This window comes from Micromys minutus (assembly GCF_963924665.1).
Source record: "Micromys minutus genome assembly, chromosome: 5".
Taxonomy (NCBI): Eukaryota; Metazoa; Chordata; class Mammalia; order Rodentia; family Muridae; genus Micromys; species Micromys minutus.
In genome coordinates, this window is record NC_137974.1 from 28,397,375 (window position 1) to 28,422,765 (window position 25,391).

The 25,391-nt window shown below is 38.9% G+C and overlaps 1 protein-coding gene across 2 annotated transcripts in view; it reads right to left on the bottom strand.

Moving 5' to 3' along the window:
• Positions 1-382: 382 nt before the first annotated feature.
• Positions 383-25,391, bottom strand: part of MYCBP2 (MYC binding protein 2) — a 200,748-nt gene continuing 175,739 nt past the window's right edge. Inside the window, exons 67-83 of one of the 2 annotated variants that reach the window (XM_080917202.1) lie at positions 24,012-24,251; positions 23,504-23,602; positions 21,675-21,755; positions 20,013-20,279; positions 19,370-19,653; positions 16,816-16,912; positions 15,304-15,423; positions 13,403-13,504; positions 12,577-12,705; positions 12,154-12,286; positions 10,034-10,137; positions 9,484-9,672; positions 8,739-8,846; positions 7,083-7,292; positions 4,639-4,746; positions 3,737-3,902; positions 383-1,196 (exon numbers count right to left, since the gene is read on the bottom strand). In XM_080917202.1, the coding sequence (XP_080773328.1) occupies positions 1,081-1,196; positions 3,737-3,902; positions 4,639-4,746; positions 7,083-7,292; positions 8,739-8,846; positions 9,484-9,672; positions 10,034-10,137; positions 12,154-12,286; positions 12,577-12,705; positions 13,403-13,504; positions 15,304-15,423; positions 16,816-16,912; positions 19,370-19,653; positions 20,013-20,279; positions 21,675-21,755; positions 23,504-23,602; positions 24,012-24,251 (2,553 nt within the window). In that variant the 3' untranslated portion in view covers positions 383-1,080. The remainder of the gene's footprint in view (positions 1,197-3,736; positions 3,903-4,638; positions 4,747-7,082; positions 7,293-8,738; positions 8,847-9,483; positions 9,673-10,033; positions 10,138-12,153; positions 12,287-12,576; positions 12,706-13,402; positions 13,505-15,303; positions 15,424-16,815; positions 16,913-19,369; positions 19,654-20,012; positions 20,280-21,674; positions 21,756-23,503; positions 23,603-24,011; positions 24,252-25,391) is intronic. The other variant, XM_080917201.1, reaches the window with a different exon arrangement.

Genomic DNA, 25,391 nt, shown 5'->3' on the forward strand with positions numbered 1-25,391 from the left:
TCTAACCAGCCAAATACCAGCAGCATAAATAGGTAACAAGTAAATGGGAAGCTGTGTCCACATAAGCTGGTGTCCACAGAAGTTAAGAGCTAGTGCACTTATGTCAGTAAATTATGCAAAAGGCAGAGTTCTGCCTAAGACAGACACACTCATTTCCTAAGTGCTTCTTTCTGTCTTTGGCCTGTGTCTATGAGAAAATGTAGCTTTGGATATTTATTTTTATGATTGTCTACCTAGTGTTTAAGATGCTATCAGTGTGCTTTGCTGATATTTTTATTTCCCCCACACTGGAAACTTATGAGTGTGTGATAAGTGGGTTTTAGGCTTCATACATTGTTTAAATTGTTTATCAAAAAATACTTCATACAACATTAGACTTTATCACTGTATAAAAATGTACAGTGGCTTTATTGACATGTACATTCCAATATGTTTACAGCTGCAAGATAATGAGGCACACTCAGTATTGCACTTCATTAAAATTTCAGGCTCAAACTTAACCTAGAAGTTTAAATGAAACTGCTTTTGTAATTTAGTAATTCTTATACAGGAAAACATTGATAGCTTTATACACAGTCTGAGACTTATTACATTTATAGGCCTTACTAACACAATTTTTTTTAAATAACAGTCTAGGAAAGAAACCAGAATATTCCTCTTTCTATATCCACCCGTGATGCAATTGTACAGGATTACAAAAAGGCAGTATACAATAAACAGTGATTATTTTTCTTTTGTTGCTTGAAAGCCAGCATCATTCTTAGTCCATGAGTGTGGAGATCCTTTTATATCCATTATCTATAAATGTCCAATGCTTCACAGGCCAGTGACTGTAATGGCCACATGCAAACACCTCACACAGTTGATGTCTTGCTTCAAAGAAGATAAACCAAAATAATGGGAAAACGTTTGTAGCAAGAATTATGTACATGGTATTTGGCATCATTCCTGCACTGTAAATGGTTTGTTTTCAGAATGTAAAATGGTCCCGTTCTTATCCTGAGCAGAGTTTAAACTTCACTGCATCCTCCCAGTGGACGAAGGCAATTATCCTCTCTGTAGACAAAGGATCTGAAAGTTCTAAAATGTGTGAGCATTTCTGCACACTCCACACCCAAGAGCAAACTCTTCCCCCGTGGGTGGATGAACAACGTGGAGTGGACATTCAGTTCCTTCTAGCTGTTTGCCTTTGGGACCTGTATACATTTGGAAGGAGGTAAAGGAATATAATTTTAAAATACACACATAAATGTCATGTGAATAAAAATCAAATTATTCAAAGAAATACATGTCTGGATTAGCAGACTAAGATGATTCTCAGCACAGATGCGTTCGCCATGTAGTCTTCGCCATCATGGACACATGCACGCATGCGCATCAGATAACAGGAAGTGAAATGGCTCCTGGCCCACAGCATCCTACCCAAAGGATCAATATTCAAAATCAGTCACAAAAATCTCTACCTTACTCTAGCAGAAAATTATTCTCCATCAAAAACCAGATTTTTGTGGGGGAATTTTTTTTTTACAAGTAAAATCAAACTTAAATATAAATAAACCATGTCCACCTTTGTCTGCCTTCACTGAAGAAAACCTAATTGCACACTAACAACATGGGAAGACTGATAATGCCATTTGTTAAGTATCTGAGGCAAAGTCAAGATGAGTTTAAAACATGACCATTAGAACAGACTGCAGTCATCTGGAGAGGAACTGTGGGAGACACAGGTAGAAATCCAGTAGGCTTACACAGATGTAAAAGCAAAGCCTGACCTTTTCTATTTAAAAAATGTAAATCCTATGCATAACCAGCACTACTGTTACTGAGCAGGGACAGACTTCCTGACTCTTGTGACTCACTCACTCACTCCTGGGAGCCACAGTTGTCTGAAGAACAAAGTCCTCTTTGTAGTCTGATCAGTCACCTGCATGCTGTAGAAGGAAGTCCCGCCTTGTCCTCACCTCATCTCGGCTTACACTCCACACTGTGTCCTTTGGGACACGCATGTCTTTGCAAACTTCATCACTTTTAGCACTTTTGTTTTAAAAAAATACAACTTCCTTTATTAGTAAATCTTGGATTTTTCCCTGATGACACTTTAAATTTTCAACAGGAAAGTGGCTGTCTCCCAGGCTCCTCCCATGTCAAAAGTCTGGACACGTGATGGACTTTCTCCTGGCTCCTGCTTATTTCCAGACCTTGACCTACAATTCCTGCTGAATACTCTCCTTTCTCTCCGAGCTAAGATCACCCCTGACAGTCTCTGGTGTTCACTGCACTCGCTGCCTCACTGTGGTGGCTCTCACCTTTCCTAACACCCTGCTCTCTCACAGCACTGTCCACGTCTTCCACAGCCGGCTACCAGGTAAAGAGGGATTTTAATAGAGATCAATATAACAATTTTTATTTGACACAACCAAATGGCAACATATTGCATATGACTTAAGTCAAAATGTTACAGGATTCTTTGAGTTAACCTTTTATCCTCCCATCTCTAAAACTTTGCCCCAGTTCTCAATAGTGAATCAATTAAATTTTACTTGTTTCTTGTCTATTTGTAATATTTACTGATGCACATATAAATGAGAATATTTATCCCTACCTTTGCCTTTCTTCCAAATGGTAGCACAGTGCAAACACTGATCTGAACTTTGTGTTTATAACCTATGCTGTGTCTTAGGCTTTACACATATCAGTGCACAGAGACGCCATGGTTTGTTTCCTCCTCCTATTACTTTAAGATACTGACAGCATTATTAATGTTAGCCCACTCCCTTGTTAGATGCTAGCATCACTTACGTTTTATTATTACACGGTTGTTGCAGTGAGCCATTTGCCCTTCTGTAGTCTCACTGTGAGGACTGCAGGTTGGTTGGTGACTGTGAGGGGCGAAGTATTGCCCCCTAGAGGAGACCTACCACCTGTATCTAACCAGCCATAGGTTGGAGGGTGCACTTCAGAGCTAGAGGAGAACTATCACCACCACTTGTGTATGTGTACTTACAGTGACCACACTCAGCTCACACACAACTCTTTTTCCAACCTCACTTCTCTCTCCATACCTGACACTCTAGCCTGTTATAGCCTGGTATTCCCTTCTCTGTGACCCTATGGTTCCTGACAGCTGACAATTTTTTTCTTTTCAGACTCCTGGGTTTTGTGTTTGTTTTTTTGCCTGATCTCCATGGACAGTGGTTTCCTCTGTATTTTTGGCGGATATTTTAATTTCCTGGTTTAATTTCTGGCTCTAACTTTGCTGCCACTTCTTAGGTATTTCACATCAGATTTTCGTCCAATTTTATGGAAATCTTCCTAAGGAGAACAAAGGCCCCCAAAACCCCGAAACATCATAAGCTGGACCTGATGGAGAGGCCTGTAATCCCAACCAGTCATAGTCTGGGGCAGAAGGACTGCAGGCTTCGGGCCTCCGCCTGGGCAACGTATTAAGACAGACGTTGTCATCAAATAAAACTACAAAGTGGTATGGCATTTGCTAGGATATACAAGGCACAGCAGTTAAGTTGTCTCCCCTCCCCACCCTCCAGAATTAAAACATAATTTTTTCCTGTGATTCTGCCAAGAATTTAAGGACTTAAGACATTAAATGTCACATGGCTTGCTTTTCCTTTGCTTTCGCAGGAGATGTCTCAGTAGAGCTCCTAAAACAAGACCTCAACTTCTTATCTTATTCCGACACTAGAAACAGTTCTAGTGGGCTTAAATATTGAGAACATACCTGCAGGACAGTGTGGGAGTTCTTCCTTAGGAATGCTGGTCATTCTTTGGAAATCATCATGACAAGCATTGCAGAAATGTGTTGTTCCAAAGCAGAAGAAGACAGCCACCGAGCAGCAGTAGCGACATTTGTACTCTAGAAAGTCTGTTCCATGTTTGGGACACATCTACAATAAAAGACAAGGGAAACTCAAGAGTACAGTGAGCTATTTCAGCAATACTGATGATACCTGAAGATCTGTACAATGAAGTTAAGAAGTGGATAGCTTATCAATCAATATTTGAGAGCACATGTAGCTTTGAGAGCTAACTGAAAATGCAATGTGTAGGTTAAAAAGTTTCGAAGGAACCGTGTGGTCCAAAAGATCTAATCAAAGCCTCAAGTACATGTTTAGCTCCCATACAATCTCTCTGATTCATAACCACACTAAATTTCCTCATCAATCTTTTATTGGGCTAGAAAGTTGCCCGATAATATTTTACTATCTACCAATTCTATATGTATACTATGGAAGTTTCATTAAGGATGGGAAAGCCTAAAAGTTTTAAGAGCAGGTTTATAAATGAAGTAAGTAAATGTTTTTAAATATAGTGATCTCTTCATGAATGACAACTATAGAATGAAAATATTAAAAAGAAATAACTCATGCATGAATTTGGAAACTCATGCGCAATCCTGATGTGTACCAAAATAGACTACATGTATGTAGAGGCAGGGATCGGTCTTATTTTAAGACAAAATTTTGACTAAAAAAGGTTTAGTTTTATTATTTTAATTGTGTGTAGATGTTTGTATGTTTGTGGACATCAAGGTGCCTTTGGAGGCTCTCCATCCCCCAGAGCTGGAGTTACAGAAGGCTATGAGTTGCCTGCTGAGGGTGCTGTGAACTCTACTCTGCCCACCTGAGCCCTAGACACATCGGAGCAGGCGCCACAGATGAGCTCTCTGGGGTCGTAATCATCTCCTTGTCCAGCTTCAGCGTCACAGCGAGCTTCACCTCCAAAGTACGCCTGTGAAGAAACCACGTGTCCATGAAACAACAGTGTGGACACAGTGCCTGTGCGATGCCCCCCCACAGTGCCAAGAAAGCAGCATGTATACTGATGACTGCAGGGAGAGTCAGGGGTCCAAATGAAGCTACTTATTCACTTATTATCTACTCATTTTATTTTTATGAGACAAGGTTTCTTAATGTAACTGTAATCCTGAGCATTGGGATTAAAGGTGTGTATCACCATGCCTGACTTAAAAATAATTTCAATTCTGGAATGTGGACATTCTATCAGGAAGAGAGAGTCTAAAAAATTGTGCTCTTAAAGGAGAATGATGAGAAAATATACAATATTCAAACAAGTATGAAGTAAATACAAATTATGCCTTTTCCGGAAAAAGTTGGGAGTGTTCCTCATTCTGAAATCTTACACAACATATTCCCTTCTGTTGCTTAAAACATGCACCTCAATTCCTAAGTCACAATTACATTCAATCAAGTGTGCCTGGAATAAATTAGACTAGAATTAAAATTCTTAGTTTAACAAGAATGCAAAAAAAGTCAATTTAGACATCTTTTGATCATACTATTTTGGAAATGAACAAAAAATTAAGAACTTCTATTTGGAATATTGCTCATATTTGTAATCTATATTTAAAAACTAAATGTCTAATATGAGCACTAGAATGAATGAACTATCTTGACGGCCAATTTATTTTTACTTTTTTGGGCACGAAATAAATGAGGCCAAGAAACTGGGACAATTTGCATGCTCCTTATGTCTACAGTCAAGAAGCTAGGTCCAAACTGAAAGTAAACAAGGTGAGTCAATATCAACCTATTATCAGTACTATAAAAACAGGACAAAAGACAGGCTCCATCGATGCTGAGTCTATAACTGCTCATCTGTCAGCTAAGTGTGGCTTTCCCACTATGCCCATTTATCTCAGGCCAGTTTCCTATTCTAGCTGCTTCAGCTTTTTGTATCTTCTCCTTGGCTTGGCTTCTTAAGCATGTGACTGTTATCCCAGTGGTAGCACAATATTCATTTATAATGTGTGCACAGTACTTACATAAATGGAATTTTATTATTTGTAACAATATAGCTTTGACAACTGTATGCCCCTAGTCTTTCCTTGGATGTACATGTGAGTTTAATGTGCCTGTCTATCATCTATTTACCCTCCATTCATTAATTTTTTTTAACTACATTTCAGGACTGTATATCGTTCCTTCACTCGTTCATTCATTCTCTAATTAATCTAGTATTCATAGTACTGACTAAGCATCTGAGCCTGGAGGTAGACAAATGGAAACAATGCATACAATCCTTTGTCTTTATGGAGCTTAAGAAATAGGGCAGAGAGACAAGTAAAGCAGTAAAATCAGTGGAGGTTATGTGCCGTCATGGCTGTGGATGTAAAACAGTACAACTGTCGATAGAGGAGATCCTGGGAATGTGAGCATGTTACAGAGGAGGAACTGGAGCTGAATCCTCAGGCAGAGTCAGATGGACTGTGTGTACATAGTTACAGTAAAAGTAAAATGTGCACCAGGGGTAGAGAAGAAGATTCCAGAAAGAGAAGCAACCTGTACCAGCATGGGGCAGCAGTGATGGAGCAATCATGGCTGAGTCTGGGAAATGTATATTGTTCAGTATGTTATTGGAGGTGAGGCAGGAGAGGTAGACAGTGCTACCATATTACAAGAGAAGAATGCCCCAGGCAGATCTGAAATTTAGAAAAAATAACCTACTTGCAGTAGTATAAGAAAAGAAAGGGAGCTCAGGAACACCACATACTATAGCCACAGAAGAAGTTATTCAAGATGTGTCAGGAAGCAAGACAGAAGATTCTGCATACACATATTACACACTGGGAAGTGAAGGCTGATGGATATCATATCAGATGTCAACACTGACGTATCTGTGAGAACTTCAAATGTCTAGTAAATAACTCTCAGAGTCTGGAAGGCCATGAGGGTGTAAGTGGTAGGTAAAGTCAGGAGTATAGTAGCGAACACCCGGCAACAAGGAGGAGCAGTGTCTTAAGTAGCAGTGCTGGTAACACACGAGTGACCAATGGCTGCAGTTAGACCAGCCCACGGAGGACCCAGTTGTGCCAGGCCGTAGATCGGTCATGATGTGAAGTGTCCTACACACTTTAGAAAAGTTTGTTTAGGTAAAAGTATCCTCCTCTGCCCAATTACGTAAATTACTTCAATTTGAAACACTTCAAGCTTTCTCATTTTGAATTTCTAGCTTAAGGCTTAAGAATAATTATATGCCACTATACAATTCAACTGAAATATGGGTAATCTCAGGATCTTCACGCTTTAGTACACCTCACAGCATACCTTTCTGCATTTGTAGCAAACATAATATGCGTATCTGTTCATGGCATAGCCAGCTGGGTCATTATAGAACCTGACTCCAGGCGTTGTGATGGCTTCACTCTTATGCAGACCTTCATACTCCAATCGCATCAAGGCCTTTCTTCTGACATCTTCATAGAGCTCTTTTATTGGATCAAGCAGGTCTTTTAATACTACATGGTTTATTTTGTTCTGAAATAAAAAGTGTATTTTTAACAGAAGCGCTTCTGAAAGAGTCCAACAAATATTTAGTGTACACACTCAAGTGCCAACCACTGTAACAGGAGAAAACTAGCTAGAAAACTCAGTGTCTACAAAGCACTAATGCAAAGTCCTCAAAAAGTTCTATTGCCAAGAACGAGGAAAACGGAAGAATTAGAACTCTGCACAAAACATTTCCATTTCTTGACTTTGTAGTTTCTGATTGAAATACATCTTCCTGAGTCTTAGCTGTTCTTGGAACAAAGGCTATCTTGTTGCTACAGATATGACATATGACCTCATCTGTGGGTTGTGAATGTGTTTTGGCTCCTTGGAGATGGGGTTTTGTCAGGTAAAAGATGATCATATTCCATACACCATCTTCTCTGCCGTTTCCAGGCTCGTAAACATGACTTTTTTCTGTGGCAGCACGAGAAGGGAGAACAAAATACTGTAATATTTTTATTATTCACTAGTATAAGTAAGCAAAGACTGGGCTGAGATTTTTCATATTAAATCCACTGCAATTGCCTGTGAACAGGAAGGTTAAAAAACAAAACCAGAAAGAACTTCACAAAGTAAGACAGAGAGAAGTAATGGGAAGACAATGATATACTCTTTAATAAAGGCTTTACTATCACTTCTCTCTGCCTAAGCAGTTCACTACTTTTATTACTACCTTTAGGAAGACGTGTTGTAATGCCAGAGAAATGTTCTCATTTTAACTAGTTCTAAAAGCACTGGATTCCAAAGGCACTGAATGTCAACATTTCCCATTTTAATAGCAGATCATGAGTCCTGTAAGACCAGGGGTCCTTTTCCTGTTAGTGCCTCACAGCTGTGTGTCTGAACTAGCAACTCTTAGTGGGTCTGAAATAGTGATGCATTCGTCACTAATACACAGTGCTACTTAAATTGATGGTTCTCACACCATATATGGTATATTTACTTCAATTTAGCCAGCTTTTACCTGACCATTAGGTAACAATTTGTGTGTTCTTCCTGACCCAAAGAAGTCTCAATCAGTGTTTTTCAGCTTTCCTATTGCTGCAACCCTTTAATGTGATCCCCATGATAAAATTTTTATTGCTACTTCAAAACTGTAATTTTGCTACTGTTCTGAATCTTAATGTAACTATCTGTGCTTTTTGATAGTCTTATGTGACCCTGCGAAAGGTTATTCGACCCCTAAAGGGGTCACAACCCACAGGTTAGGAACCACTGGTTTAGGTAAGGGAACAGTTGACCACTGGGTATACTTCTGACCCAACAGTAAGCTCTCTAGAGACCTGATACTGTTTTCAGGTTCTACGTGGACGATGAGGACAGACACTAATGGAGACTTGGGGAAGGACGCCAGGAGATGCTGGTAATTATCTGTGATGAAAACAAAGACGAAAAGACACAAAAGTAGGTAAGTTTAGGTTCTTTCCACACCTTGCAAATGGGACATGATATGAATCCAAATGTTATCCTTGGACCAAGCCATCTGTTTTCCAAAACTCGCCGACAGCACTGTAGGTGGAATACATGACTGCAGTCCAGCTTAAAGAGAGAAACAGGGACATGCGTGAGCAAATGCAGTCATGACCACACTGAAGTAATGGGGAGACTCTCCAATGTAGGAAACCTACATGACATAGGGAAGAGAAGAACCAAGGCATGCCAGGGCTTTTAAAACTTCTCATGAGACATTCATTACTGAGAAGGCTTTCAACTTCTAACTTTTTCTAGTCATGTATTGATGCCACTTACATAACAACTACATACATAAAATAGGCTAGGTCAGGAAAATGTGAAATGATTCAATTAGCTAACGTATAGAGAAAAGGAATTATAAATGTCAAAGGTCACAAATCCTTATTTAGGAAATACAGCACTAACTTCTACTATGTACTGATGTAGGCTACAACATATTCTGCATTTCAGAAATTAAAGAGAGGTTAGCGAGTTGGTGATCTGACCACTTCTCCCTTCAAGCACTTTATAGGTAGGCTCACAGAAATCACCAATGGTTGGACCTGCAGAACATGAATTTCTACTCAGCACATATTAACGAATATATATTAACAGGACATTTTTCCTTGGCCAGCTAAAGAAAGTTCCAGTCATCTTTTTACTTGAGAAACGTGCTTATATCTCCTCCTGTTAAAATCTAGGCACACTGAAAAGCTGAGTCAACCTGGATGGCCGGCGCTGCAGAGAGCGCTTCCGTGAAGCAGATCATGCACATGTCATCAGCATCTTGTTTCAGTGTGGTAGCGTTCTTATCACAGCCGTGCAGACAGGGCAAACAGTGTTCTTCGTTTCTAACCCCCCCACAGGGGTGTCCACACGGATGTGTCTTACTACAGGCGATCTTAGCATATTCCTGTTGAAGATGAAGCACAGCAGTCTTAGAAGGCTGTGACCTCAGGGTTAGACCAGCTATATTCATTTCTCTAAACAACTTTACAGGAAATACCTATTAGAGTAAAACAGCAATAATTTATGAATATAAACTAAGATTAGCAGTATTTTCCTTTTAATGTAATTAAAGGATTTCATTCAACATCAAAGAGCAGCACTGATACACAGTGAACCATGACTTTAGTTGATTCGTATTATACATAGGCACGAAGCATCCAGTTTTGATATAAAAATCTCCGAGTCATTAGCCCTCTTTCCTGAACCAGGGGCAAACCCTAAACAAACAAATTCCTGGATGGCCTAACGTCTTCCTCAATACCTACCTGGCAGTCTACATCAGAACAAACACTGCCAACAGCAGATAACTCCGTCCCACTCCTGGACCCACAGAAGCGGCATGCTTCTGAGCTACTTGTGGTGGGTTTGCCTAGGTTCAAGCAGAAGAAAAAAATATTATAGAAAGTCATGCTTTTTATATAGTAATATAGATAATTTTAAAATAGCAAACTAGATTTCTTTCAGTTATTAAGGACTGTAAGCTGCACTAATGATTAAAACAATCTCCAAAGGGATAGCCAAATAGAGATAAATCTAAAACCAAATAACCTTGACTGGTTTACAGCTTTTTAGCAGAGGAGACTATATATCTAGCAAGACAGCAGAATGAGAAAATCAGGCGAGCCCTTATCCAAAATGTACAACACCAGATAGATATTATAATAAGAAGTACACAGAATAAAGGGAAGTTTTGGAATATTTTATGTAACAAAATTACACAACAGTACAAAACCTGACTAGATTATGAAACATGAAAAATAGAAAAAACTATGCTAGAAACTCAGCAATTTCAAAAAGAATTTAAATACATTGAACTATTGAAAGAAGAATCAGAATTCTTTAAAACAAAGATGAAAGACCTTGATCATTTTTGAAAATAGGCACACAAATTTGAGAAACAATCTCTGGTTCCAGAAAGGACTGAACAACATTCTGTGGAAAAGGAAAGAGGAGTGTTTATATAAAAGGAAAGGCCAATTTTACATTTATTACTGTAGAGCACTGACAGACTACAGGAGAAAAACAAATTGGGTTTGAGAAAAGGCATATGTTGTAGCATGAGTCACCTTTATATAATTTATTCAGATTTATGCTCAAGGCCAACGAGAAAAAAATTGTGTCAGTAGGACAAATGGCAGATAGCAGCTTTGCTGAAAATGATGACAGTTCATGTTTTGTACATTAAACTTGTAATCTGTAAGATCTTATTTTATAAAAAAATAGAATGAAAACCGTCTGAGGTTCAAGTGTACTACACATACAAAAAGTGTTCTTAAGGTAATGACTGCTCACCGTTATTATTACAATTTGTAAAACAGAACATTTAGTAAGCCCCGAGAATCACTGTCAAAGAGACTCTGAAGTATCCTGGCATCACAAGACCTTGCAGTTAAGACACAGTGTAGACACGGTATCCATCCTCAGGCTCACTCACAAAGATGTACTATTAGATAAGGTGTTTCACGGAGGCTAATGGACTACTCAGTCATTGTGCTGGTTTGAATATGAAAGGTCCTCATAGGCTCATAGATTGCTCTGTCACCAGGGAATGGGACTGTTTAAAGGATTAGACTGGTTAGGAGGTGTGGTCTTGTAGGGGGAAGTGTATCACTGGGGGTTGGCTCTAAGATTTCAGAAGCCCATGCCAGGCCCAGTCTGCCTGCTTTGCCTGCTTGAGGAACTGGATGTAAAGCTCACAACTACATTTGTACCAACATGCTTCCCATCAGGATGATAATTGACTAACCTCTTACACTGTAAGCAAACCCCCAATTAAGTATCTTCTGTTATAAGAATTGCCTTGGTCATGGTATCTCTTCATAGCAATATAAAAGTAAGACAGTATACAGCAGCCTGGTGGGAAATGGGGTTTCTTAACTTCTACTTCTGATGCTCTTTCTAACATAGATGACTGTATCTACCAAACATATGTGGTCAAATGCCATTATTAAGCATCTGAATACTGCTCAAAATCTTTCCTGTTAGATATGCTAGTATCTTAGGGTTTTACTGCTATGAACAGACACCAGGACCGAGGCAACTCTTATAAGGACATTTAATTAAGGGTGGCTTACAGGTTCAGAGGTTCAGTACATTAGCATCAAGGTGGGAATACGGCAGCATGCAGGCAGGTATGGTGCAGGAGGAGCTAAGAATTCTATATCTTCATCTGAAGGCTTTTAGCAGAATACTAGCTTCCAGCTCCCAGACAACTAGGACAAGGGTCTTAAAGACACACCTACTCCAACAAGGCCACACCTCCCAACAGTGCCACTCCCTGAGTGATATACAAACCATCATAGTTAGTATCTAATTTATCACACATTTTGGACGTGGTTCATCCTCTCTCTTTTAAGTTATGACTTAACTTTTAATTTTGTTTTACCTGTGTGTTCTCGGAATTCCACCATTGCCTTCATTGTTTTAGAATCTGCTAATGCCATCAACCAAAACAGTTTTGTTCTACCACAGCCTTCATGAAGGTCAACCTTTATAGCTTCTTCTTCTTCTTTGAAGACCTGTTGTTCCGTTATAGAAAAGGGATAAATGTGTTTAGTTTTTGGGTAGAAGCATAAACTTAGTCATTCAGCAACAATGGCTTCTTTATAAAGGAGTATAAGAAGTTCTAGGCATATCTAGTATCCTCTCCTATGTTCACAACAGCTCCATGTGTATAATTAAGTCTTGCCCATTTTGTAGTTAATAAGTGAGACCACTGAGGTTGTCAAGTAAGGCCATACTTACAAAACCCATTTCCCCTAGTTCGCTCTCACATTATTTCAGAGTTCTGGTTATGAAACAAACCCACCTGTCTTTGGTGAGTTTTCGTTCGTCGGTGCAGATGAAGGAATCTGTCACAGTCAGTGCACAGATTCCCACAGATGTTGCATAAGATGATAGCTGCAGTTTCTCCATCATCATGGTTATCACACATAGGCTGGAAGAAAATGTTTTACATGCTGTGTTAGACCCATATGAACGCCTCAGACAAACTGAACCTAACTACTATGTTTATGATACTGAAGGCCTTCATTCTAAAATCTGCAATACTTCTAGAATTTGAATGTATAACAGAACTACTGTAGTTATATACTGAGCTATCAAAATCTCTAAAAATGACTCAATAAGATGAATGTGTATCAGGGTCAATGGGTAAAGGTAGAAAATGACCTTAGTGACTTAACATTCTGCCTGACATTCCAAATCCCATGAATGATAAATGAGTACAGTTCATTAAAACAATTAAAAGGTAATCAGAAATGTTGAGAGGGCTCCATCATGCCCCATGAAATACCTGCAGCACTGTGTCTCCTCTGACTAACCTTGAAGAGGGTATGCCACGCCATTCCTCTTGCTGATTTGCTGCTTTTTTTTTTTTTTTTGTCTTAAGGATAATCACATTTTAGCACCAGTCAAGCTACAAAGTTTGCTGATATAAGCATGAACCAGAGAAAGATAAAGATTTTATATAACCAAATAAAAGTCCCTAGATTCCCTAAAGCATGGAGTAGGTTTATGAGGTGAATTGGACAAATTGGATATAAGTTTCCAAGAGTTTGATATCCTCTCTGTTCCCACAAATTATCACTAAGTATAAAGAAAAAAAAGTTCTTACAACACAATCCTAACCTTACCATTTGTTTCTGTTGCCCATCCTTTCCCATCCACCTCCCTGATGAGAGGCGATCCACATGGTCCTGATCAAGAACACACAGTGACGCCAGGGCAAGCCAGAGCTGTTGAGGAGAAAGGCTGCTGTGTTACTCAGTTATGAACACACTTACGGAATGCTTAAAATCTGACAAACAGCCAAATAAATGCTTGCTCTGTTTGGAAATGCAAAGATATTTAGTAGCATTGGCATTTTCCTGATGCTGCATATGTGCCATGCACCAGTGGACACCAACTCAGTAAATGACTATTTCTGTACAGAATCACAGTTATCTACCTGACATAAAGTTATCCTCTACTAATGATGTAATCAATTCACTTATAGGAATAATATTTACTGTACATGACTACTGTATAGTTTTCCCAGCTAGCATAGAGTTCGAAGTTCTAGACTCCTAATGAGCTGGTTAGGTAGCTAGTTTTGCAGTTTCATAAGTAGTTGCGCACATATTAGGTTATTGTACATATTGTACAGTTTTTCAGTAGTCTTTATCTCAAAAGACCTAACTTAAAAAAATTCTAGAAACCTGAGGTGATGAGGCAGATGGCTGTAGGAATGTAAGAGCCTGAGCCCAGGCTGGGCTTGAGAGAGTGCACGTCTGTAATGACTGTGCCCCTGTGCAAGAGGAGAAGCAGAGACGAGGAAGCCCAGGAGGCCTGGAGGCCTGGAGGCCAGCCAGTCTGCTGATGGCCACTGCAAACAGTACAGCGACTCTGTCTCAAACAAGATGAAAGGTGAGGAGCAACAACAAAACCTGTCCTCTGACCTTCACACATGTGCCAAGGGCATACAAACATCTGTGTGTGTATCTGCATGATGATATGAGTCTAATAGGTCAGTAGAAAGATAATAAACACATGCAAGACACATTATAGGAAACACTAACATTTCTGAGGGACATAAAGAGTGAACTTGAGTTCTACGTGTTCGTTCATTAATAAAATATTGAAAAAAGAGAAAGAAAATCCATGCAAGTAAAGAGGGAATATGGAGTGAAGGAATCTTGAATGGTAGGAGGGGTAACAATAAAACATTTGTTTTAAGTGTCACACCCATTGGATTGGCAGCATAAACTGGATTTCTCTACTTTAATAAAATATAGCTTACTTCTTTTACAGACTTCAGAGAATTAATCTAAATGATTTCTACTAGTGTGTACTGTTCCTAATGAAGTCATACTGCCCTCTTCAATAATAGCTTACATCATCTTTGGAGTTAAATGGCTCATAAAGTCTGGTATGTTAAAAATTAGATGTCTCATTCAAATAATGCAATCCTATTTCCTTAAAAGTTCAACCCTACCTGAAATTAGGATGTATGGTTTTAAAATGTTTTTAGACTTATTTATTCTATTTTATGTGCATGAGCATTTTGCCTGTACACACACACACACACACACACACACACACACACACACACACACACACACCACTTACATGCCTATTGAAAAGTAGGTGTTAAAATCCTGGGAACTGGAGTTACAGTAGCTGTGAGCCACAAGTGAATAGTAGGAACTGAATGGAACTTTCTGTGAGAGTAACAAGTGTTCTAAACTGCTGGCCATTTCTCCAAGTTTGGTTTATAAAAACAAAGCATACAAACCTAGTAGTTGAGCTAGGGTTTTCATTGGAAAGAACTGTGCAGAGGCAGTCTTGTCTTTGAAGAATCATCAGTCTCTCAAAGCATAATGCAACTACTATTCAATTTACTAAGGTAAGCTACAGTAAATAGGTCAGTAGAAAGATAATAAACACTGTGTAACATAGACTTTTCTAACCAGTATATCCTTAGCTTCCTAAATAATAACAAAAGTTGATACTACACACCCAACAGTGAACAGTAGTTACAACAACAAAAACTTACTCTAGTTGTTGCAATACATCTCACTGGAGACCTAAATTCTTCTTCCATTTTGGTCAAGGCAATGATGGTTTCTGCAATAGCATTTTTTGTCACTCGGGACCAAGCTTCTGACAGGTGACCCTATTAGGTAGGAAAGAATATCTCATCAAGTAACCAGAACTGTGTCATTATAGCAAACACTTTTCTCTGAAAAACACTTCTCAAAAGAGAATCTTTATTTATAGCAAGACCATGTGCTTTTAGACAGGACACAAACTAAAAATCTCAGTTGCTAATCTCTACTCTGATGGTTGTAAAGCCAATAAATTTAAAGGCCTCAATATTGTTTTGCCTATACTATAGTACTCAAGGGCATTTTCCTTTATATTTGGATAAAAACAAATGGTATAAATAAGGTTTCCAGGCTTGGAAACCTCGATATCTAAACTAACTTAATTGTCCTAGATGTTCTCTCTGGAGCCTAAGAGCACACATAGGCGCACCCTGTAATTCTGGGTACAGTCCCCAGTAAAAATATTTTTAAAATTTTATTTATATGTATGTTTGGTTGAATGTCTGTATGTGCTCTCTCTTTGTGCATGTGTGTGTGTGCGTGTGTGTGTGTGTGTGTGTGTGTGTGTGTGCCTGGTGCCTTTGGAGGCCAGCAGGGGATGCTGGATCCCCTGGAACTGGAATGACAGACAGTTGTGAGCCATCATGTGGGCATTAAAACCTGAACCTAGAGCCTTTGCAAGACCAGCCAGTGTTCTCAACTGTTGTGCTATCTCTTGCAGCCCCAGCTATATATGTAGACACTTAATGAGTACCAATACTTCATTACAGAATTCAGGTCTTCCAAACATTCTTCTTATGCATTTTTATTCAACACACCTCCTAGAGAATGTACATTTGCTATGAAGCCTAGGAAAATGTCCACAGCTAAAAAATTAGAACTTCAACTTTCCCCCAAAATCTCTCATGGCATGTGCAGTCGGTCTGCTAAGAGGTAATTGGTGCATCCTCCTTTAAAATGTCCCCTCAGCCTCCTCCTCAGGGTGTCTCCTAAGGACACAGTGCAGCGGGACCCAGGCACTCAGTGGAGTAAGTCCTTGTCCTTTACACCCCAGGTTTTCCCCCAAAAGCTAATACTTTAAGATAGTGCTACAGGACATAAGTAAAGAATTTAAAGCCTAAAACCTGAGAACACCAGAAGATGAGAAACTTCTACTTCTAGGAATCTTTTCTGTTCTTTTGGTGGGGAGGGGTGTGCTTCAACACAAGTTCTTTCTTTGCTTAGGAAGAAGACATTTTACGTTTTAAGGTCCTAGAAAACTTACCTAAATTCTCAGGCAAATTAACTGGAAGTTTAAAATGAACACACTTTGGTGACAAATTCCTCATTCACTGACAAGACCAATGGTAGAGTAGTGAGCATCCTAAAAATGGTCTTTAAATAAAATTTAAACACTAATGTACTTTTATCAGCTGATTCCTGCTTCACTCAGTGCTGCGCTGTCAGGAGCGAGGACTTACTGCAGCCATGTCCTTGATGAGCTTGATGATGATCTCGGAGATCTGAGGAGGAGTTGACCCTTTCATCCACCAGTGACTTTCCCCTCGCCGGAGGTAACTACAAAGAAAACAACGTTTGGTTTTTATTACACTTTTATTAATTTGTTTTGTGTGTACATGTAAAGAACAATGTACAGAGTTTGCTCTCTCGTTGTTGTGAGTGTCAAGGGGCTCATACCCAGGCGCGAGGCTCAGCTGCAGGTCTCGGACTCACTGGGCCATCTCACTAGTACTCAATTTTGTTTTGTTTTTTTTTTTAATTTTTGAGACAGGATGTTGCTATGTAATCTAGTCTGGCCTTTAACTTATTAATCTCCTTCCTTATTTCCATGAGTGCTGGAATTACAGGTGTGCTATCTAATTAAGACATTTTATTTTGTTATTCACTCATTTTATTTTTTATTTTTGTGTGTATGTGTGTGTGCTTGCATGCATGTATATGTACCCAGGCATGCAATCCCACAGAAGCAAATAGAGGGTATATAATCCCTTAGAACTGGAGCAACAACCACCATATATGGTCTGGGAAGAGAATCCCATTACTCTGCGAAAGCAAAAGCAAACAAAATAAAACCCACAAAACAAAACAAACATTCAAAAACAACAACCCCCCCCAAAAAAAACCCCAAAATGCCACCGTTAACCACTAAATCATCTCTCTAGCACATAACTAAAATATTTCAAAGGAAAGTTAAAAACATTCCCTTAAGTTTCTTTCTTCAATCTCAAGAGAACAGGTATTCTTTTTATGCTCCTTTTCTAATTAATATTCCGTTTGTACAATACTTCTAGATCATATTCAACTCTTAGGCATGGACTACAGACTCTAGTGCACATGGAGACATGAGAGCATCTGGCCCCCATAGTTTATATGAGATGAGAATGTGTGGAAACAGAGAGGGCTACATGGTTAAAAGCATCCGTTGTATTTGCAAAGGATCCAGGCTCAATTTCCCACATGGTGCATGGTAGCACACAGGTGGAACTCCAGTTCCAGGGCAGTCAGTGTTCTCTTCTGGCCTTCAGGGTACTGCATGTCTGTGCTACATGCACATACAGGTAAGCAAAGTGCAGCTACACATCAAATAAAAAGAAACAAAATCCTTTAAAAATGTCTATTCTTTCATCGTGTTCTTAAGCTCTATACATATTTTGGTATTAAAAAAATATTCTCGTGTAAGTATGTGTGTGTGATATATGTACACGTTTGTTCTTGGGTGTGGATGTGTGTGTCTGTGTGTGTGTTTGTGTGTGTGTGTAGATATGTAGGTAGGCCCAATACTAACCCTGGGTGTCTTCCTTCATTATTCCTCACCTTGTATCGAGATGGTTTCTGACTGAACCTTGAGCCCATCCTTCGGTATTGGTGTGCTTGGGCAGCTTGTTTAGGGGAGTCTTTGTCTCTGTCTTCTATCTTTGGGACAGCACACAGGGCCCACACCACCTGGCTTTTAACGTAAGTCTGGAAGCTATAAAACTATGAACTATATGCCTTTGTGTCCTCATACCTGTGCTGCAATCATGTGACTGGCTGAGCCACCTCCCCAGCCAGTAGTTGTTTGATATTTGCCTCGTGTCTCTTCCTTTGTTCATTGACATTTTTAACGTTTTCTACTATTGTTACAGACACTTACTGGTCCTTTGCCCTTCTATAAACATTATTTTAATCTTATGGTCAATAGTCTTATGTAACTTTGGATATTGTCAAGTAGTTCTTTCAGTTTGCAAACATTTACAGTATATATTCCAAATATATTCACAGTTATGTATCAAATCTGTGGACCTTTTTCTACATATCTCTGGGTATTAGTGTTATGCAAATTTAAGATTAGAAAGACACACTTCTATAATGTGTCTTCATAGAGTTTTAAATGAATTATAAAGTATTAAGTGATATTTAGTTTATTTCCTATTATTTATTTTTTATTGTGAAAAATATTAACATAAACCTGAAATTTATGTTTCTATACAGTGAGTAGTCTAGTCAATCCTTTTCAAGACAAACACCAAATGTTACCTAAAATGCTTACTTTAGATACTCTATAATAGCCCTATCTAAGATCTTAGTAATTTTATCTCATTTATTTATTGACTGACTGATTGGTTCTTTGTGAAACAGGGTCTTTTTGTATAGCCTTGCCTTTCTTTACTCTGTAGACCAGGCTGGCCTCAGACTTAGAGATCTGCCTGCCTCTGCTCCCAAGTGCTGGGGTTAAAGGCATGAGCCACCACTGCTCAGCCAATTTAGTAATTTTAAATAATTAAAAATATTAATATTAGTGTGTGAGGATATGCATGCATTCAAGAGATGTGTCCACACCACAATATGTATAGAAGTAAGAGGACATCTTGACTAAATCTCTTCTTCCCTCCCACCTTTAGGGTCAAATGAAGGTTACAAACTGGCATGTAGGTGTCTCCCTCACATTCTCACCATGTTACTTGGTGAGTGAGGCAACAGGTAAGATTCGTGAGGTCTTACGTGTTTGATGCTAACACTGCAAGAATGACAGACCTGGAGTTGAAAATCATCGGCAGGGTGACTGTTGTAACTCCTTTGCCCACAGTCGTCCCAGCTGTCCCAGTGATTGTGGTTCCTTTGGCTTTGAGCTGGACAGTGAGTGCCTTGGCAATACATCCCAGAAACATGTCCAAGATACCCAGCTTATTCCAGTCTCCTTTCTCAGTTGAGTGAATGATGTCACTGATGTCAGCTGGGGGGAGAGACTTCACTCCTATGATACTGGCCAGACGATTAGGGGTCACTTCGGGCAAAACGCGTCTTAGTAAGGACGTCACCTGATTAAAAGATTAAAAAAAATACATTTAAACACTGTTACTTTATACTTATCATTTAAAATATGCTAAGCTATTGTTCTGTAACTTTAAAATCTATGGGAAGAACAGAAATTAATTTATTACTTTTAATAATTTATATTTTCAATTTTGAGGAAAATATGATTTAAGCATATCTCTCTTGGTAAGAAGCCAGTCAATACCCAGAGTGCTATTTATTACACTACACTAGTAACTGGAAAAATCTTAAGCAATAAAAAACGGAGTTAGGTTTTGAACAGAAAGAAAACATAAAGTAATCAGAGTTCTGACTTTCAAGTTGTCAAGTGTCTGGAAGACACAGAAGCGGCAGGAAGGGTTACCTGTCTCTGGACCCTGGGGGAGGCCGTGTGGAGCAAGGAAAACAGATCTTGAAGCAGAGTCAGCTGCTGAGCCAGGTACTGTCTGCCCACATTTGAGCCGCTCAGCGCCAGGACCATGGAGAGCAGCTCGAAGCAGTAAGCATCAGAGGAGGCGTCTTCATCACTGGGCTGGGAGTTGGCATTCTCCTTGCTGGATATAGCGTGCTCCCACTCTTCACGAACTCTTGTGGCTTCCATGCGGATAGCCTGGACGATGTGTGCACATACCTATGTGAAGGAAACACAGAAGATACAAAATTTGATTTGTAGGTCTTCTTTACTATTACTAGAATAAGCAAAAAAATGCAAAATATACAGGTTAATGTCTGATTGATACTTTTTTTTGCCAGTGTATTCTCCATTATATTCTTTTTTCTTAACTCATCTAAAAATAATGGAACATACTAGAAGAAACTATGACACAAATCTCAATAATTAATTCATCTGATATAAATGGCCGAGTTAATGAAGCAGAAAAATAAAATATTAATTTATGCTGTTTTTTTCTTTACAGAGATTTAATGTTATGAAAAGCAATACACGAGGTAAAAAAAAATCAGTATTTTTCCTCTCTCTCTCTCTCTCTCTCTCTCTCTCTCTCTCTCTCTCCCCCTCTTTTGGAGTTACCCTATGCTAAGAAGGCTAGCATTAAATTCAAGCCCTCCTTTATCGTAGGCACAGCTGGGATCTCAGATGTGTGCCTTTGTGCCCGGTTTCCATCTGTCTTCTGAAGTGCATTTTCATATCACCTAGATTCTTCATGTATATTGAGAAAATGTGATTTAAGTATATCTCTCTTGGTAAGAAGCCAGTCAATACCCAGAGTGCTATTTATTACATTGAGAAAATGTCATGTTCGTTATACCTGGTTATTTATGACTAAAATAAAATAATGTACCCAGGTGGGTATAAGATCCCCCAAATATAATCCCAGAATTGGGATCCTAAGAGAGGAGGATTGTGAGTTTAAGACAGGTCTGGCAACATAGTGCAGCTCTGCCTCCAACCAATCAATCAATCAATCAATCAATCAATCAATCAGTCCATCCATCCACTAAAGGTGCTTGGTACCCACCTACCCACCTACTGAAAACAGGTAACAGTGAAGTAAGAGGGTTCACATTTGTAGTAGACTTTCCTTCTCTTTTATTTTGAGACAAGGTTTTACTGCATAGGCTGGGCTGGCCTCACATTCTCCAACCTCCTTTCCCTGCTTCCCTCCTTTTTTCTGTTGAGATGGCAGGCACAGGGCACCATGCCTGACTCTTCAAAGTGCTGCTGCTATGGCAATGCGGTCATTCCTCTCTAGGAGGAGACACATGTTCTACATGACCAATGGAGAGGGAGAGTTCAAAAGCCTTCACAGGGACTGGAGAGTTGGCTCAGTGGTTAAGAGCACTGACTGCTCTTTCAGAGGTCCTGAGTTCAAATCCCAGAAATCCATGGTGGCTTGCAACCCTCTGTAATTAAGATCCGATGCCCTCTTCTGGTGTGTCTGAAGACAGCTACAGTGTACTTTATTTAAAAAAAAAAAAAAAAGCCTTCACAGGTTTAGAGGGCATTTTATCAAATGAAAGTCTCCAGCAACCTAAGAGACAGCCAGCTGGGCAGCTAGTACCTTACCTGCTTCTGTAAGTTAGTCAGCTTACTTCTGCTGAATATGATTCCAACCATATGTTCCTTCAGGTCAGCATCGGATGTTGCCTTTACATAGAAAAGTAAAAATAAAGAAGTAAACATGTGCATACTTGACATTTTAGAGTGCCTTGAGGAATAATGTGTGTGTGTGTGTGTGTGTGTGTGTGTGTGTGTGTGTGTGTATCTAGACAAGATAGGGGCTGGAGAGATGGTTTAGTGGTTAAGAGCACTGACTGCTCTTTCAGAGGTTCTGAGTTCAATTCCCAGCAATCACATGGTGGATCAGAACCATCTGTAATGAGATCTAATGTCCTCTTCTGGTGTGTCTGAAGAAAGTGACAGTGCACTCACATGCATAAAATAAATACATACATTTTTAAGAAAAAAACAAAAAGACAACCATAAAACTAAAAGCTATTTCCTCAAAACCACTGAGCTCAATCTACATTACCCAAAGAGGGAAGACATAAATAGTCACAAGAAATAAAAGAGGTCTCACTATAGATTTTGCAGATATTAAAGATACCAATACTACTGTAAACAATTTATTAAGAAGCTTTGTAACTAAATAGATTAATTACTAGAACTATCAAGGCTTTAAGAAGTAAGTGAAATACTTCCATAGTTATTAAGGAGGTGGCCCTTTACCATCCATGGTAAACCATGCACAGCTTTGTTCCAGATAGTAATTTTCATCTGAGTTGTTTACATCTTTCCTCATTTATTTTTTATTTTTAAGCCAAACTATGTTGACATATCTGCAGTATATCCCTTTGAACTGAGCAGTTTCACCTGGCTTTGGTATAATCACAGATCTATACACCTGAGTGAACTGGAGACCATTTTCATCATCCTCAAAGAGATACTGTGCTATGTATCGATCATTCTCCAACGTTTCTGCTATAGTATTATTCTTGAAAAACAAACCACCTATACACCAATAACACACTGATCAAAGTTCATAGCACTGATTATTCTACTGAATGACAGTTACGCAATTAACAGAAGAGAAATATATAGGAATACCCATTCTGAGGTAAATGCTTAGTAGACTAGGGAAAGAAGAAAAAAACCCTCAGTCTCATTAATAGCTCTTTAAAAAACAAAACAAAACAAAACAAAACAAAACATAAAAACCTTCCAATAATAACACCACACTTTCGTTCTGGATCCAGAGCTAGACCAGCTGCCTACCCTGCAGCTCTGTCCCATGTGACGCCAAAGTGCCACACTGACAGGAACACAAGAGGTTGACTCTTTCCTCTTAGGTGTCCTCTTTCAGTTCAGAAAAAAAAAAAAAAAGTCATAAAGCACTGAGGGATAGTTATTTCAGTAAGTTTACTGCCCCTATATGTAACAATCCTACTGTGGGTTCAAATACAAACAAGTGTAGATAAATGTAGAAAAAAGAAACCATGAAGCAGAAGCACAGAGAGATTAGTATGAACTTTAGCAGAGGAAAAGCTGTTTTCTCTTTGGGGAAGTTGTAAAGAAGGTTCCTCCTATTTTCAGCTAGACCACAGAGGAAAAATGCAATGGAGGATGCAGAATATAGTGATCCCAAGGAAGCCAATAGCAACCAGAGGCACTCACTGAGTAGCTGCTGCAGATGAAAACTCCCAGTTAGCTTAGATATGGAGAGGTAAGATGCTTTCAGGTATTTCCTTTACCTTCTTTCTCAGGCCACTTAAAAATAAGAATATTCACATACAGCCACATACCCACTAAAATGTAAAGGAACCCAGGAGTTGGTTGTCTTACCAAAAGTAAGAAAATGAAAGTGAGAAACAAAATTTTAGTCTACAAATAAATACATTGTATACTTTTTCCTCTCCTTCAGGTGATGACAGGAGTGCCTTTTCCTCTTGCTCTGGTGTAGGTTCAGCATCCCCAGAGATGAGCTTTCCAAACACCTGACAAAGAACATAGGCAGGTGAGAAGAGTTAATGATATCACTACCCCTGGAAAGCTCGGTGACCATCTAATTCATTATGTTAATTAACTTATTATTTATTCTGAAGCAGGGACTCTGTAGTCCAGGCTATCCTGAAGTTTGTGGCAACCCTTTTGTCTGAGTCTCTAGAGTGCCAGGACAATAGGTCTGCCCCCTCTCCTCGCCCCCCAGCCTGATTCTGGAGGGTTCCTTCTAACACAGCATCTCTAGCCAACACACTATTACTACGTCTCTGAAACTGCAAATCCAACATTGGATATTGATAATAGCTTCAAGTGAACATGGGCTGTATTTGAAACTAGAAAATCGTAATAAAATATCTACCATACTCTTAAAACATAGGCCATCTTACTCTGTAGGTGACTCACTTGAGAGGTGATGAGTCTGAACACTCTGAGAGTCTCAGCCTCACAGCTCCTTTGCTGAGCCACACTGGCTGAGATCTGGCCAGCGATTTTTGTGCTTTCACCATCTTTCCAACCCAGAACTTTTACTTGTCGAACTCTTAATGTATTTTCTGGACCCTTTAATTCAATTTTGATGATGTGATTATCCCCTCCTGGGAGTTCACTTGTTACCCAGCCAATGTGCCTTGAATCCAAATCGACCTGGTGGAGCAGAAAAAGGACAGAAACGTGATACAACAGAATCACTTTATCGCTGCCCTGGACCTAGCGTCAGTAACAGAAAGCTCAAATAATGCACAGACAGTAAAGATTATCAGGTATTTACACACTGGAGTACTACTCAGCTATCAGAAACAATGACTTTATGAAATTCTTAAGAAAATGGATGCATCTAGAGAATATCATCCTGAGTGAGGTAACCCATTCACAAAAGAACAGACATAATATGCAGTCACTGATAATTGGATACTAACCCCAGAAAGCTCTGAACACCCCAGAAACAACTCACAGACCATATAAAGTTCAAGAAAAAACAAAGGTTGGAAAAAAAAAAAAAAGAAAGAAAAGAAAATGAAAAACCATTATGCTTAATCTTTACACACCAAGAAAACTGACTATTTCCATGTTACATCTTGTTTTACATGTACTTTATGCTCATTGTAACTAGTGGGATCTTAATGCATATATCAAACCTTTTAAAAAAATCAAGTACTGACAAAATGTATTCATATATTTTAATGCAAAAATGCTTAAAATCTGTACATTTATCTTCATTTTCTAAAATAAAGTTGTTCGATTTATTTAAAAAAAAGATTATCAGGTTATTCCCACTATCTTATTTAAGTTTTGTGAGGACAAGTGATAGTATTTGCAGGAGCCAGAACAAAGAAGAAAGCGAGGTTAATACAGGTTGAGAGAGTTTCAGCAGGTGATAGGGCTGAGAACGGATACAGTGCTGACCACCATATGGTTTCCCTGTATAAATGCTGTGAGCAAACTATTAGAGTTTACAGGATTCTCCTATACTGGCTCTCAGCAGACACAACATAGGTGATGAGGTACTGTTTTCTGCATCCTTACACTAAACACCACAAAAGAAAATGGGATTTTCACTGCGCTGATGTTTCAGATGTGTGTTTGTGTATCAAGGAACGAATGTCAATTCATAGAAAAATGGGTTTTGACACTACTTCGTCAATGAAATTAAAATTATTCTCATTGTGTTTAATAATCAAGAAGGAAAATTTATTCAGATATTTATTACATTAACTATAATGTCACTACTTCCACATAGTGAAAATAAGTGTAGAAATCAAGCTAAAAGTACTTTTAGAATAATTT